Source organism: Salmo salar, chromosome ssa22 (genome assembly GCF_905237065.1).
Source record: "Salmo salar chromosome ssa22, Ssal_v3.1, whole genome shotgun sequence".
Lineage (NCBI taxonomy): Eukaryota > Metazoa > Chordata > Actinopteri > Salmoniformes > Salmonidae > Salmo > Salmo salar.
In genome coordinates this window covers 26686717-26702435 of record NC_059463.1, presented here as the reverse complement: position 1 = coordinate 26702435, position 15719 = coordinate 26686717, and the positions used below count along the sequence as shown (strand labels likewise).

The 15719-nt window shown below is 42.7% G+C and overlaps 1 protein-coding gene across 5 annotated transcripts in view; it reads right to left on the bottom strand.

The window, feature by feature from the left end:
• The window catches only part of LOC106583120 (transcription factor SOX-13), a 72752-nt gene that overhangs the window by 37267 nt on the left and 19766 nt on the right, over positions 1-15719 (bottom strand). For 3 of the 5 annotated variants that reach the window (XM_014166952.2, XM_045705601.1, XM_045705598.1), the window contains exon 2: positions 284-503. In XM_014166952.2, the coding sequence (XP_014022427.2) occupies positions 284-502 (219 nt within the window). In that variant the 5' untranslated portion in view covers position 503. Of the gene's footprint in view, positions 1-283; positions 504-616; positions 718-15719 lie in introns of all 5 variants that reach the window. The other 2 variants (XM_045705597.1, XM_045705600.1) reach the window with 2 other exon arrangements.

Genomic DNA, 15719 nt, shown 5'->3' with positions numbered 1-15719 from the left:
AATGCTGTGGAAATGTTTTTTGGGGATTCAGTTCATTTGCATGGCAAAGAGGGACTTTGCAATTAATTGCAATTCATCTAAATCACTCTTCATAACATTCTGGAGTATATGCAAATTGCCATCATACAAACTGAGGCAGCAGACTTTGTGAAAATTCATATTTGTGTCATTCTCAAAACTTTTGGCCACGACTGTATAGGTGGGGACTAACAGGGTGAACAGCACACCTAGATAAACAAAATAATAGATTAAAATAAAGAAATGGGAGGAGTTTCTTTCTTACTGAGGGTGAACGGGAGAGGGGAGGAGTCAGCTGTCTAGACTCCGGTCTCGCCATTGGCTGATGTCCTGACCAATCACAGGAAGGAGAGGAGTGCGGCTCAGCCTTGGTTCCTCCCCCTTCTCCTCCAGACTCCACCTCCTCCTGCTTCACACCAATGCCCACCATGCTGACATCACCGTTGGCATGGAGATGCAACGCTGGGGGACTGGGCTCAACCATTCTTGGGGGAAAAGGGAAAAGAGTGAATAATAGTACAGGAGAATAGATAGTCCATTACTGCATTAACTTTACTGCACATCTGGAGCTGACCACATATACACAGAGCGTGATCACCTTTATCTGTCTGTAATAGCTGTAATGAGACCATAAGCCTTTCCAGGTGCGACTATCTCTGGGTCTCTGAACTTTTGGTGTGGGTGTGTATATGGCCACTGCTTTGCATAGGGAACAGAGAACATACTGTGAACAAACACAACTGTACCTTTAGCTTAAAATCCTAGCTTCTAGTCTGGGAGACATTGTAGGTGTCAGGGAAAGTTAATCATGACAAGGTAAAGACTGCACATCACACACACACACACACACACACACGCGCGCACACAAAGCATAGAGAGAGAGAGAGAAACAAAAGACACAAAGAGAGAGATGAGTGTAGTCAAGTTGAGAGAGCAGCTAGAGAGAGAGAGAGAGAGGTTGAACCTTAATGAACTAAAACTCTCCGACTTCAGCTGTCCTCCGCTGCAGGAGGAAAGAAAAACACGCCAGACAGGAGAACAAAACAAACAGAACACACAGGGTGAAAAGTGCACATATATACAGTACCAGTCAAAAATGTCATTCAAGGGTTTTTCTTTATTTTTACTATTTTCGACATTGTATAACAATAGTGAATAAATCAAAACTATAAAATAACACATGGAATCATGTAGTAACCAAAAAAGTGTTAAATAAATCAAAATATATTTTAGATTCTTCAAAGTAGCCACACGTTGCCTTGATGACAGCTTTGCAGTCTTGGCATTCTCCCTTTGCTTATTTGAGATGTTCTTGCCATAACATGGACCTGGTATTTTACCAAATAGCGCTATCTTCTGTATACCAACCCAAACTTGTCACAACACCATTGATTGGCTCAAATGCATGAAGAAGGAAAGTAGTACCAAAAAAAGTGTTAAACAAATCAAAATATATTTAATATTTGAGATTCTTCAAAGTAGCCACCCTTTGCCTTGATGACAGCTTTGCACACACTTGGCATTCTCTCAACCAGCTTCATGAGGAATGCTTTTCCAACAGTCTTGAAGGAGTTCCCACATATGCTGAGCACTTGTTGGCTGATTTTCCTTCACTCTGCGGTCCAACTCATCCCAAACCATCTCAGTTGTGTTGAGGTCAGGTGATTATGGAGGACAGGTCATCTGATGCAGCATTCCATCACTCTCCTTCTTGGTCAAATAGCCCTTACACAGCCGGGAGGTGTGTTTTGGGTCATTGTCCTGTTGAAAAACAAATGATAGTGGGACTAAGCGCAAACCAGATTGGATGGTGTATTGCTGCAGAATGCTGTGGTAGCAATGCTGGTTAAGTGTGCCTTGAATTCTAAATAAATCAGACAGTGTCACCAGCAACGCACCCCCACACCATCACACCTGCTCCTCCATGCTTCACGGTGGGAACCACATACTCACCTACTCTGCGTCTCACAAAGACACGGCAGTTGGATCCAGAAATCTCAAATTTGGACTCATCAGACCGAAGGACAGATTTCCACTGGTCTAATGTCCATTGCTCATGTTTCTTGGTCCAAGCAAGTCTCGTTTTATTATTGGTGTAGTGGTGTCTTTGCAGCAATTTGACCATGAAGGCCTGATTCACGCAGTCTCCTCTGAACAGTTGATGTTGAGATGTGTGTCACTTGAACTCTGTGAAGCATTCATCTGGACTGCAATTTCTGAGGCAACGACCCTCTAATGAACTTATCCTCTGCAGCAGAGGTAACTCTGGGTCTTCCATTCCTGTGGCAGTCTTCATGAGAGCCAGTTTCATCATAGCGCTGATGGTTTTTGCAACTGCACTTGAAGAAACTTTAAAAGTTCTTGAAATGTTCCTCATTGACTGACCTTCATGTCTTAAAGTAATGGACTGTTGTTTCTCTTTGCTTAACATGGACTTGGTCTTTTACCAAATAGGGCTATCTTCTGTATACCACCCCTACCTTGTCACAACACAACTGATTGGCTCAAACTCATTCATAAGGAAAGAAATTCCACATATTAAGTTTTAACAAGGCACACCTGTTAATTGAAATGCATTCCAGGTGACTACCTCATGAAGCTGGTTGAGAGAATGCCAAGAGTTTGCAAAGCTGTCATCAAGGCAGTGTGGCTGCTTTGAAGAATCTCAAATATAAAATAGATTTAGATTTATTTAACACTCTTTTGGTTACTAAATGCTTTCATATGTGTTATTTCATATTGTTGATGTCTTCACTATTATTCTACAATGTAGAAAATAGTAAAAATGAAGAAAAACCCTCAAATGTGTAGGTGTCCCCAAAATTGACTGGTACTGTATATACAGTTGAAGTTGGAAGTTCACACACACACACACACACACCTTCTCCAAATACATTTAAACTCAGTTTTTCACAATTCCTGACCTTTAATCCGAATAAAAATTCCCTGTCTTAGGTCAGTTAGGATCACCACTTTATTTTAAGAATGTGAAATGTCAGAATGATAGTTGAGAGAATAATTTATTTCAGCTTTTATTACTTTCATCACATTCCCAGTGGGTCAGAAGTTTACGTACACTGAATTAGTATTTGGGAGCATTACCTTTAAATTGTTTAGCTTGGGTCAAACGGTTTGTGTAGCCTTCCACAACCTTCCCACAATAAGTTGGGTGAATTTTGGCCCATTCCTCCTGACAGAGCTGGTGTAACTGAGTCAGGTTTGTCGGCCTCCTTGCTCGCACACGCTTTTTCAGTTCTGCCCACAGATTTTCTATAGGTTTGAGGTCAGGGCTTTGTGATGGCCACTCCAATACCTTGACTTTGTTGTCCTTAAGCCATTTTGCCACAACTTTGGAAGTACGCTGTCCATTTGGAAGACCCATTTGCGACCAAGCTTTAACTTCCTGACTGATGTCTTAAGATGTTGCTACAATATATCCACATAATTGTCCTTCCTCATGATGCCATCTATTTTGTGAAGTGCACCAGACCCTCCTGCAGCAAAGCACACCCACAACATGATGCTGCCACCCCTGTGCTTCACGGTTGGGATGGTGTTCTTCGGCTTGCAAGCGTCCCCCTTTTTCCTCCAAACATAATGATAGTTATTATGGCCAAACAGTTCTATTTTTGTTTCATCAGACCAGAGGACATTTCTCAAAAAAGTACGATCTTTGTCCCCATGTGCAGTTGCAAACCGTAGTCTGGCTTTTTTATGGCGGTTTTGGAGCAGTGGCTTCTTCCTTGCTGAGCGGCCTTTCAGATTGTGTCGATATAGGACTCGTTTGACTGTGGATATAGATACTTTTGTACCTGTTTCCTCCAGCATCTTCATAAGGTCCTTTGCTGTTGTTCTGGGATTGATTTGCACTTTTCGCACCTAAGTACGTTCATCTGTAGGAGACAGAATGCATCTCATTCCTGAGCGGTATGACGGCTGCGTGGTCCCATGGTGTTTATACTAGCGTACTATTGTTTGAACAGATGAACGTGGTACCTTCATGCGTTTGGAAATTGCTCCCAAGGATGAACCAGACTTGTGGAGGTCTACAATTTTTTTTCTGAGGTCTTGGCTGAATTCTTTTGATTTTCCCACGATGTCAAGCAAAGAGGCACTGAGTTTGAAGGTAGGCCTTGAAATACATCCACATGTACACCTCCAATTGACTCAAATGATGTCAATTAGCCTAATCAGAAGCTTCTAAAGCCATGACATCATTTTCTGGAATTTTCCAACTCAGTGTAGGTAAACTTCTGACCCACTGGAATTGTGATACAGTGAATTATAAGTGAAATAATCTGCCTGTAAACAATTGTTGGAAAAATTACTTGTGTCATGCACAAAGTAGATGTCCTAACCGACTTGCCAAAACTAAATTTGTTAACAAGAAATTTGTGGAGTGGTTAATAAAATAGATTTTTAATGTGAACTTCCGACTTCAACTAGATAGATAGAGAGATAGAGAGAGAGACAAAAGCCATTGTTAGACGGAGGGAACAAAGGAAGCCGGGACAATGAGCGAGAGACGGACAAAAGCCGCGGGCTGCAGGAAACAGTGCAGATAACAATGCCAGCGGAATGTGCCGACCGACCCGGGAACAGAGGGGAAAATGCAGAGTGCATAGTGATTAGAGGTCCCCCCATTCCCCCTTTCACATTATGTCTCTACACAAAGCCACCTGCCTGCCAGAAGCCAAGGCTCTAAACCTGTGAGTGAGTGAGTGAGTGAGTGAGTGAGTGAGTGAGTGAGTGAGTGAGTGAGTGAGTGAGTGAGCTAATACATTCACCAATGGCTTTACAGAGCTTTTAATGTGTTGGACGGGGAACTCAACACCACAGATTACAACCCATAGGGTGTAAATATGAGGGGGCGGGGATGAGCTTAATAAAGTCTGAACTTCCTGAACATAGAGGATGGGCAATAATGCCTGTGACAACAACCTTTAGAATCCACTCAAGTCCCCTCCCTCTGCACACCTCAAAGCCCTTCTTCACCTCAAATACTCTGTTCATTTGACTGTTCGTAATGTTTAAGGAGTGATGCTTTTTTTCCTGGTGGCAGAAAGTGTGAGAGTTTTTGGGGGGTATTTTATTATGATCCCCATTAACTGTTGCGATAGCAACAGCTACTCTTCCTAGGGTCCACACAAAACATGAAATAATACAGAACATTAATAGACAAGAATATCTCAAGGACAGAACTACATACATTTTAAACATCACACAGCCTACATATCAGTACATTACACACAAAATATCTAGGTAAATAGGGGAGAGGCGTTGTGCGGTGAGGTGTTGCTTTATCTGTTTTTTTAAACCAGGTTTGCTGTTCACTTGAGCAATCTGAGATGGAAGGGAGTTACATGCAATCAAAATCAAATTTTATTAATCACATGCACCGAATACAACAGGTGTAGACCTTACAGTGAAATGTTTACTTACGACCCCCTAACCAACAATGCCGTTTAAAAAAAATACCAGTAAGAATAAGAAATAAAAGTAACAAGTAATTAAAGAGCAGCAGTAAAATAACAATAGCGAGACTGTACCCATACCCACCTGTGTACAGAGTCAATGTGCGGGGGCACCGTTTAGTTGAGGTAATATGTACATGTAGGTAGAGTTATTAGAGTGACGATGTATAGATGATAACAACAGAGTAGCAGCGGTATGGGGGGGGGCAATGCAAATAGTCTGGGTAGCCATTTGATTAGATGTTCAAGAATCTTATGGCTTGGGGGTAGAAGCTGTTTAGAAGCCTCTTGGACCTAGACTTGGTGTTCCGGTACCGCTTGCCGTGCGGTAGCAGAGAGAACAGTCTATGACTAGGGTGGCTGGAGTCTTTGACAATTTTTAGGGCATTCCTCTGACACCGCCTGGTGTAGAGGTCCTGGATGGCAAGAAGCTTGGCCCTAGTGATGTACTGGGCCATACGCACTACCCTCTGTAGTAACTTGCGGTCGGAGGCAGAGCAGTTGCCATAACAGGCAGTAATGCAACCAGTCAGGATGCTCTCGATGGTGCAGCTGTAGAACCTTTTGGATCTGAGGACCCATGCCAAATCTTTTCAGTATCCTGGGGGGTAATAGGTTTTGTCGTGCCCTCTTCACGGCTGTCTTGGTGTGTTTGGACCATTCTAGTTTGTTGTTGATGTGGACACCAAGGAACTTGAAGCTTTCAACCTGCTCCACTACAGCCCTGTCAATGTTAATGGGGGCGTGCTCTGTCCTCTTTTTCCTGTAGTCCACAATCATCTCCTTTGTCTTGATCAGGTTGAGGGAGAGATTGTTGTCCTGGCACCACACGGCCAGGTCTCTGACCTCCTCGCTATAGGCTATTTCGTCGTTGATCAGGCCTACCACTGTTGTGTCATCGGCAAACTTAATGATGGTGTTGGAGTCATGCCTGGGCGTGCAGTCATGAGTGAACAGGGAGTACAGGAGGGGACTGAGCACGCACCCCTGAGGGGCCCGTGTTGAGGATCAGCGTGGCAGATGTGTTGTTACCTACCCTTACCACCTGGGGGCGGCCCGTCAGGAAGTCCAGGATCCAGTTGCAGAGAGAGGTGTTCAGTCCCAGTATCCTTAGCTTATTGATGAGCTTTGCGGGCACTATGGTGTGGGACGCTGAGCTGTAGTCATTGAATAGCATTCTCACATAGTTGTTCCTTTTGTCCAGGTGGGAAAGGGCAGTGTGGAGAGCAATAGAGATTGCATAATCTGTGGATCTGTTAGGGCGGTATGCAAATTGGAGTGGGTTTAGGGTTTCTGGGATAATGGTGTTGATGTGAGCCATGACCAGCGTTTCAAAGCACTTCATGGATACAGACGTGAGTGCTACGGGTTGGTAATCATTTAGGCAGGTTACCTTGGTGTTCTTGGGCACAGGGACTATGGTGGTCTGCTTAAAACATGTTGGTATTCCAGACTCGGACAGGGAGATGTTGAAAATGTCAGTGAAGACACTTGTCAGTTTGTCAGCGCATGCTCGCAGTACACGTCCTGGTAATCCGAATGTTGACCTGTTTAAAGGTCTTACTCACATCGGCTGTGGAGAGCGTGATCACACAGTCTTCCGGAACAGCTGGTGCTCTCATGCATGTTATTTGCCTCGAAGCGAGCATAGAAGTAGTTTAGTAGCTCTCGGCTGTGCTTCCCTTTGTGGTCTGTAATAGTTTGCAAGCCCTGCCACAGCCGATGAGCGTCAGAGCCGGTGTAGTTCGATTCGATCTTAGTCCTGTATTGATGCTTTGCCTGTTTGATGGTTCGTCAGAGGGCATAGCGGGATTTCTTAGAAGCTTCCGGGTTAGTGTCCTTGAAAGTGTAAGCTCTACCCTTTAGCTCAATGCGGATGTTGCCTGTAATCCATGGCTTCTGGTTGGGGTACGTACGTATGGTCACTGTGGGGACGACGTCATCGAAGCACTTATTGATGAAGCCAGTGACTGATGTGGTGTACTCCTCAATGTCATCGGAGGAATCCCGGAACATATTCCAGTCTATGCTAGCAAAACAGTCCTGTAGTTCAGCATTTGCTTCATCTGACCACTTTTTTATTGATCAAGTCACTGGTGCTTCCTGCTTTCATTTTTGCTTGTAAGCAGGAGGATAGAATTATGGTCAGATTTTCCAAATTGAGGGCGAGGGAGAGCTTTGGTATGTGTCTCTGTGTGTGGAGTAAAGGTGGTCTAAAGTTGTTTTTTCCTCTGGTTGCACATTTAACATGCTGATAGAAATTTGGTAAGACGGATTTAAGTTTCCCTGCATTAAAGTCCCTGGCTACTAGGAGTGCCGCCTATGGATGAGCGTTTTCCTGTTTGCTTATGGCGGAATACAGTGCATTCAGTGCGGTCTTGGTGCCAGCATCAGTCTGTGGTGGTATGTAGACAGCTACGAAAAATACAGATGAACTCTTTGGTAAATAGTGTGGTCTACAGCTTATCATGAGATACTCTACCTCAAGTGAGCAAAACCTCGAGACTTCCTTAGATATCGTGCACCAACTGTTATTTACAAAAATACATAGTCCGCCACCCCTTGTCTTATCAAACGCCGCTGTTCTGTCCTACCGATACAGTGTATAACCAGCCAGCTGTATATTGATAAGGTCATCGTTCAGCCACGACTCCGTGAAGCATGAGATATTACAGTTGTTAATGTCCCGTTGGTAGTTTAATCTTCCGGGTCGGTCATCAATGTTATCCTCTTGACGTTACCCTACGATAGGGGGCGCCACAGCGCATTTTGGAAAAAATTCGTGCCCATTTTCAACGGCCTACTAATCAGACTCAGAAGCTAGGATATGCATATAATTAATACCTGTGGATAGAAAACACCTTAAAGTTTCTAAAACTGTTTGAATGGTGTCTGTGAGTATAACAGAACTCATATGGCAGTCAAAACCCCGAGACCGATTGAACCAGGAAGTGGAATTCTGAATTGTGGACTCAACTTCACGTCGTTGCCTATTATTCACACCGTGAGATATCGTTCATTGAGCACTTCCTATTGCTTCCACAAGATGTCGCCAGTCTTTACAAAGTGTTTTGAGCCTTCTACTGTCGAAACTCAGTGAATGAGACGCGTTGGAAATTGGTCACAGGGGGAGGGCCATCACCATTATGACGCCGGCGGGCGGCCCTGTCTACCCCCACCTTTGGAAACGGTTTGAAACACAATGCAATCATCCCCCTCGAATCTTATTGGCTCTCTTGTTGAAACAGGCCCTGAAGATTTATGTTATACAACGTTTGACATGTTTGAACGAACCTAAATGGGAAAAAAATGTTTTATTTCGAAACGGCTGTGGCGCGCCCGGCAGAGTATTTGGATACACCATTCAGACGCGCTAACAACAGCAAGCTAATGGAACATAAAGGATGGACTTTTTCGACCGAAAATACATCTATTGTGGACCTGGGATTCCTGGAAGTGCTTTCTGATGAAGACAACTAAAGGTAAGGGATTATTGACAATATTATACAACATTAGATGTGATATGCGATTGTTCCAAGATGGCGCCGAGCTGTATTTACTAGCTCATTTTCTGAGTATCGCATCCCCTTTTATCGCTAAGTGTGATTACCCAGTAAAGTTATTTTTAAATCTGGTATGACAGGTGCTTTCAAGAGATATTCATCTATAAATCTTAGAATGACAATATTACATTTTAAACATGTTTTCGAATAGTAATTCAGTAAATTGTAGCTCTGTTTCCCCGGATTGCATTTGACGGGAAAATAGTTAGTCAACGTCAGACGCCGATGTAAAATGCTGTTTTCATATATAAATATGAACTTTATTGAACAAAAGAATGCATGCATTGTGTAACATGATGTCATAGGTGTGTCATCTGATGAAGTTTGTAAAAGGTTAGTGCTGCATTTAGCTGTTTTTTGGTTATTTGTGATGCATGTGGTTGGTCGGAAAATGGCTATGTTGCTGCTTTTACAATGGACTCCTCTAACATAATCTAATGATTTGCTTTTCCTGTAAAACCTTTTTGAAATCGGACGACGTGGGTCGATTCAGGAGAGGTGTATCTATAAAACGATATGAGACAGTCCTATATTTGAAAAAAAAATTAAAATTCGTTATGCTAATGTCGCTAGGAGTTTTCCCTGGATTTTGATCCCGCTGACGGGACGAGACGCTGAAGAGGTTATTTTCCAAAGATTGCACATTTGCAAACAGAATGGAAGGAATTGGGGGTTTATTCGATCGCATATGAATTCTCAGAAGGCAGCCCGTTCTCTGGGCCCTTTTTCTCCGCCTTCTCTTCATGCAAATGACGGGGATCTGGGCCTGTTCCCTGGAAAGCAGTATATCATTCACGTCGGGCTCGTCAGACTTGTCATAGGAAAAAAAGGATTGTGCCAGTCCATGGTGAGTAATTGCAGTTCTGATGTCCAGAAGTTATTTTCGATCATAAGAGACGGTAGCAACAACATTAGGTACAAAATAAGTTACAAACACAAAAAACAAAACAAAAAAACACAATTAGTTAGGAATATGTAAAACGTCAGCCTTGCTCTCCGGCGCCATCTTGTTGTAATCATGGCTCTAAATCAGGGATCATCAACTAGATTCAGCTGCGGGCCAATCTTTTCTTGTGCGGATAATTGTAGAAGCTAAAATATTTGACTAAAACAGTCATTTCAAACCAATTATTGGATTTGTATAGAGTCTTTCTATTATGTGTGGGAATACTTGGGAACAGATTTAAAATCACTTGGAGCTGATTTCCTGGTGTTTTTACAGTCATGTCCAAACAATGAATTTGCAAAAACTAAGTTTTTTTGAATTTGTTCTGGATTTGGGGACTGTGAAAAGACCCCTGGTGGCATCTCTGGTGGGATAAGTGTGTGTCAGTGCTGTGTGTAAGTTGACTATGCAAGCAATTTGGAATTTTCAACAAAATAATGTTTCTTCTAAAAACAAGAAGTAATGCAGTCAGCCTTTCCTCTACTTTGAGCCAAGAGAGACTGGCATGCAATCCCGATCTGATCACCGGACGTGCTACTGATCCAGTTTCTGCTGCTCTGCCTGCAGCTATGGAACCCTGACCTGTGTACTGTTCGTGCTACTCTGCACCTACTGTCTCAACCTCTGAATGCTCGGTTATAAAAAGCCAACTGACAATTACTCCTGAGGTGCTGACCTGTTGCACCCTCTACAACCACTGTGATTATTATTTGACCCTGCTGGTCATCTATGAACATCTTGAAGATTGATCTGGCCTTAATGGCCATGTACTCTTATAATCTCCACCTGGCACAGCCAGAAAAGGAATGACCACCCCTCAGAGCCTGGTTCCTCTCTAGGTTTCTTCTTAGAGTCCAGCCTTTCTAGGGAGGTTTTGCTAACCACCGTGCTTCTACATCTGCATAGCTTGCTATATGGGGTTTTAGGCTCGGTTTCTGTATAAACACTTTGTGACAACTGCTGATCTAAAAAGGGGCTAAAATTCCTTTGATTCATTGACTGATGCATAGTATTGATATTAGCCCTCTGAACACGGTGAAATGCAAGATGTGCCGCTCTGTTCTGGGCCAGCTGCAGTTTTTCTAGGTCCTTCTTTGCAGCACCTGACCATATAACTGGTCACCCCTCTCACTCTCTCTCTGTGTCCACCGACACAAAGGCAGAATTAATCTGATTGAGTTACAGACCTGCTGACAGCCTGGTTTGCACTAAGGTGTGTGTGGAGGTTATCTGGGGTTGAGGTCCGGGGTCCATATCTAATCTTAGAGTTAAACAATGCTGTAGCATCAGAGCTCAGAGAATGCTAGGGCTTGCCTCGTCTCAGGCCTCCAGAGCTTTTCAATGTTCTCCACACAAATCCCATGTAGAATTGTAGTGTGATTTGAATATGTTGTTACATGTCATTTCAGCAAGCCATGACACCCACCATCTCAGATTGTTCTGAAATAATTTATGTAGTTAGAAAGATAAGACTAGCAGGGGGAAAAAACATCACCAGATTCACAGGGACTACATTACATAGGATGAAAAAGCAATACTATATGCAGCAGCTCCATACTACTTGTCAGACATAGAGAACTGATACGGTATACTGGTTGTTGGGGTGGGAGTGGTGCAGTGGAGGCTCCTCAGAGGAAGAAGGGGAGGACCATCCTCCTCAGTGAATTTCATGAAAATAAAAATTCTAAAAACATTTTAAATAAATCCTTTTTAGATAAAACTATACTAAAAATATGAACGTCACGAAATAATTCATAAAAACACACTGTTTTGCAATAAAGGTCTACAGGAACCTCAACAACACTCTTTAGGGTAGCACCATGGTGTAGCCGGAGGACAGCTAGCTTCCGTCCTCCTCTGGGTGCATTGACTTCAATACAAAACCTAGGAGGCTCATGGTTCTCACCCCCTTCCATAGACTTACACAGTAACTATGACAACTTCCGGAGGATGTCCTCCAACCGATCAGAGCTTTTGCAGCATGAACTGATATGTTGTCCACCCAATCAAAGGATCGGGTGGACAACATATCAGTACTGATAGCATAAGCTACATCTAGTACTGATAGCATAAGCTAAATCTAGCTAGCACTGCAGTGCATAACATGTGGTGAGTGTTTGACTCAAAAATTAAGGAGAAGCAAGAGAGAGAGTATTTTTTTTTACTTTCAGTTTCACTCACTTAGCTAGCAAAGGCAGCTAGCAAAGGCAGCTAGCTAGTTTTTGCTTTACTAATTTATTGCCACCGGGGCCTCACGGTGTAACTGCTAAACTTCTTACTGACTATAAACTAAACATTACTGCATGATTGAAGCGGGTTTACTAACGTGTTAGTTCTGTTAGCTATGTTGACTATCACGTTACTTTAGCTAATATGGTAACAATGATGTAGGCTGTGTGTAGCGGTTTTAATATGGTTTGGAAAGGTTTTTTCGCCTGGTCACATACAGCTGATATGTTGTGCATTGAAGTCCACAAGTGAAGGGAAAAGGTGAGGGGAGGAGAGAAGGGAATACAACGTGGCTGCTATGTAAGTGAACTGTCTTTACGTGTGATCAAGGTTGTATTCATTACGATTCTATTGAAAAATGTTTCTTAAACGGAAGCAAACAGAACGAAATGGGGATAAACATACCTGAATTTGTCCAATTTAAACTCTCATTTGCAACTGTTGGACTAATAATTGTGCAAGGCGGTATTGAATGGGTCACTGTCTGTCACTTCAAATTCTCGACTTGTGTGCACCTACTTTGTAAACGTTTATTCATAGGCTAGGTTGTAGCAACCTCATGATGGGTATAGGGAAAATTTAAGTAAACCTATCGATGTTACGTTGAACTGGTTGAATGAAATATGAATGACAGTCATCTAACATGCTGTAATAGAAATAACATTTCTAAAATCCTCCTCCCTCATCATAAACGCCACCGACCGCCACTGGATTGGCGTGAGCTGTAGGGGGGTCCATGGGTGGCATTTGAGAATTTTATTGGATTCCTCATGTCTTACTCGTTGTTAGGAATAATGATGTTCCAAATCGGATGTTGGGTACTATATTTATTAAAGATGATATGAATCCTATAAATTAAAATGTAAGTGCAATCAATTAGGCATAATTTCTCAGACATCAAATTAAATGAACATGGCTCATAGGTTCAATCTGTGGTCAGGTCTATGGTAGTCCTAAAACTATGCTGTGTTATGATGGGCTGCGGTCAGCTGAACTCCTGGTAAAATGCAGTAGCTTGGGACTGTCATGACATCATACACTAATAAACTGGAGAATGTATTTAAAAGGAACAATTCAAAACATTTACATTAATTTAGGACAGTATTACAGTTAAACAGAGTTAGCATTTTTCTAAAGTGCAGCAACAAAATACTTCTCCAAGACTGTTGTAGTCAAGTTCAAATGGAATGGAAACTCAAACAGGTGAAAGCGACTTCCACTACATTGCGTTCACCAAACCTGTCATGTTCAGATCAGTGATTACTTCTAGGAAAGGAGGAAGGATGAAAGCGGGTGGAGGAAAGGGAGGGAGCATGTCTAAACCTCAGAGATAAGATCAGCGCTGAATCTGAGCTATGACACCTCTGAAATCGAACTCTTCCCATGAGGCACTAAAAAGTCGACACAAAAGATTCAGTTACCAAACATGTTGTAACTTGTAAACCCAACATCTCACCCCGGAGCATCTGCAATGCAAAGGCATTCGGTTGTTCTCCCTCCATCTTTAGTTTGCTCAGTGCTGTCTTTGTTGTTTTCCAAACATGGTGTGAAGGGGACTCTTGGGGGGGGGGGGGGTTCTAGAGAGAGAGCACTGAGCCAGTATCATAACAGCACACGATGGCTGATCAAGTGGCTGAATTATTTTAATAAACACTGCCATGGTGAACTCTGAGACTGACAGCTCTATAGACAAAAGCTCTGCAGGGACTCCTCTGGGTAGAGAGAGAGACACTCAAACACAGAGAACTGACTTGACACACATCTCCTGTTGGAAGAAACATTTCCAAACTGTTTAACGTTGTGTTAAGTTGTCCCGAGCCTTTAAATATCTCATGCTGGATAAAATCAAACCTGCTTAAGGAATGTTTAAACGCTCTGGCAAAGATAGCATGTTTACCTGCAGTTATTCTGCAGCCCAGAGTGGTTGGTTCCCTTTTGCCCAGGGGCCTGGCACAGTGGCAGGTGAGGCTGGCGATGCCAACATTAAAGCCTGAACGGTGGCTGGGACACAACCCTTAAAAGGTGCACCATAGCACAGGTGCAGACGCTTAGTGGGACTCTAGTCCCATGGTCTTCCCTGGGGGAATGAAGTTATGAAACCCCTGTAGAGCCATTCACTCTGCCTAATGTTTAATAACACTTTATTACACAGTCATATCTCAGTTGGTGTTACTGTAAATATGTAATAATGGCAATAACTTCACGCCAAATTGTATTTTGTGTTGCTGGTTCATCTGAATCCCAAACAAAACAAAAACGTAATTGTTCATTAACAATTTTACCATGAAATGTCTACATTTCCACACCAGCTAAACAATGCAGTACAATACATCATGATATTGTCACAAGCAAGTCATTAATAACAACTCTGGAGAAACAAGCAGTCGGTCACTTATATTTAGGACCCAATCAGAGAGAAAAGTAAGGTTAAGGAGAGGCATCTCTTAGGTGTGGAGGTCCACAGACTTAGAGGACCCCTCCACAGCAGCAACAGGTCATGTTCTCAGCAGGCAGGCAGGCAGGCTCTCTCTCTCTCAGCACAGAGCCACTCTGCAGACTGAACTCTCTCTGTTTCCTTCAAACACCAACTCTGTCTCTCTAGCTCCCTCCCTCTCTAGGTCCCTCTAACCATCTCTTACTTCCTCTCCCCTATCCCTCCTCCCTATCGGTCTTCACGTTTACCTCCAGTCATGGTGACAGTGCCTCTGAGTCAAACAATCCAATACTTTGCATTAGAGGTCGACCGATTAATCGGAATGGCCGATTAATTAGGGCCGATTTCAAGTTTTCATATCAATCGGAAATCGTTTTTTTACACCTTTATTTAACTAGGCAAGTCAGTTAAAAACACATTCTTATTTTCAATGACGGCCTAGGAACGGTGGGTTAACTGCCTTGTTCAGGGGCAGAACGACAGATTTTTACCTTGTCAGCTCAGGGATTCAATCTTGCAACCTTACGGTTAACTAGTCCAACGCTCTAACCACCTGCTTTACATTGCACTCCACGAGGTTACGCGAATGCAGTAAGAAGCTAAGGTAAGTTGCTAGCTAGCATTAAACTTATTTTATAAAAAACAAATCAATCATAATCACTAGTTAACTACACATGGTTGATGATATTACTAGTTTATCTAGCCTGTCCTGCGTTGCATATAATCGCTTAGGTACACGTTGCTCCAACCATAAACATCAATGCCTTTCTTAAAATCAATACACAAGTATATATTTTTAAACCTGCATATTTAGCTAAAAGAAATCCAGGTTAGCAGGCAATATTAACCAGGTGAAATTGTGTCATTTTGCGTTCATTGCACGCAGTCAGTGTATATGCAACAGTTTGGGTCGCCTGGCTCATTGCGAACTAATTTGCCAGAATTTTACTTAATTATGACATAACATTGAAGATTGTGCAATGTAACAGAAATAACGTTTTGTTTTCGAGATGATAGTTTCTGGATTTGACCATATTAATGACCTAAGGCTCGTA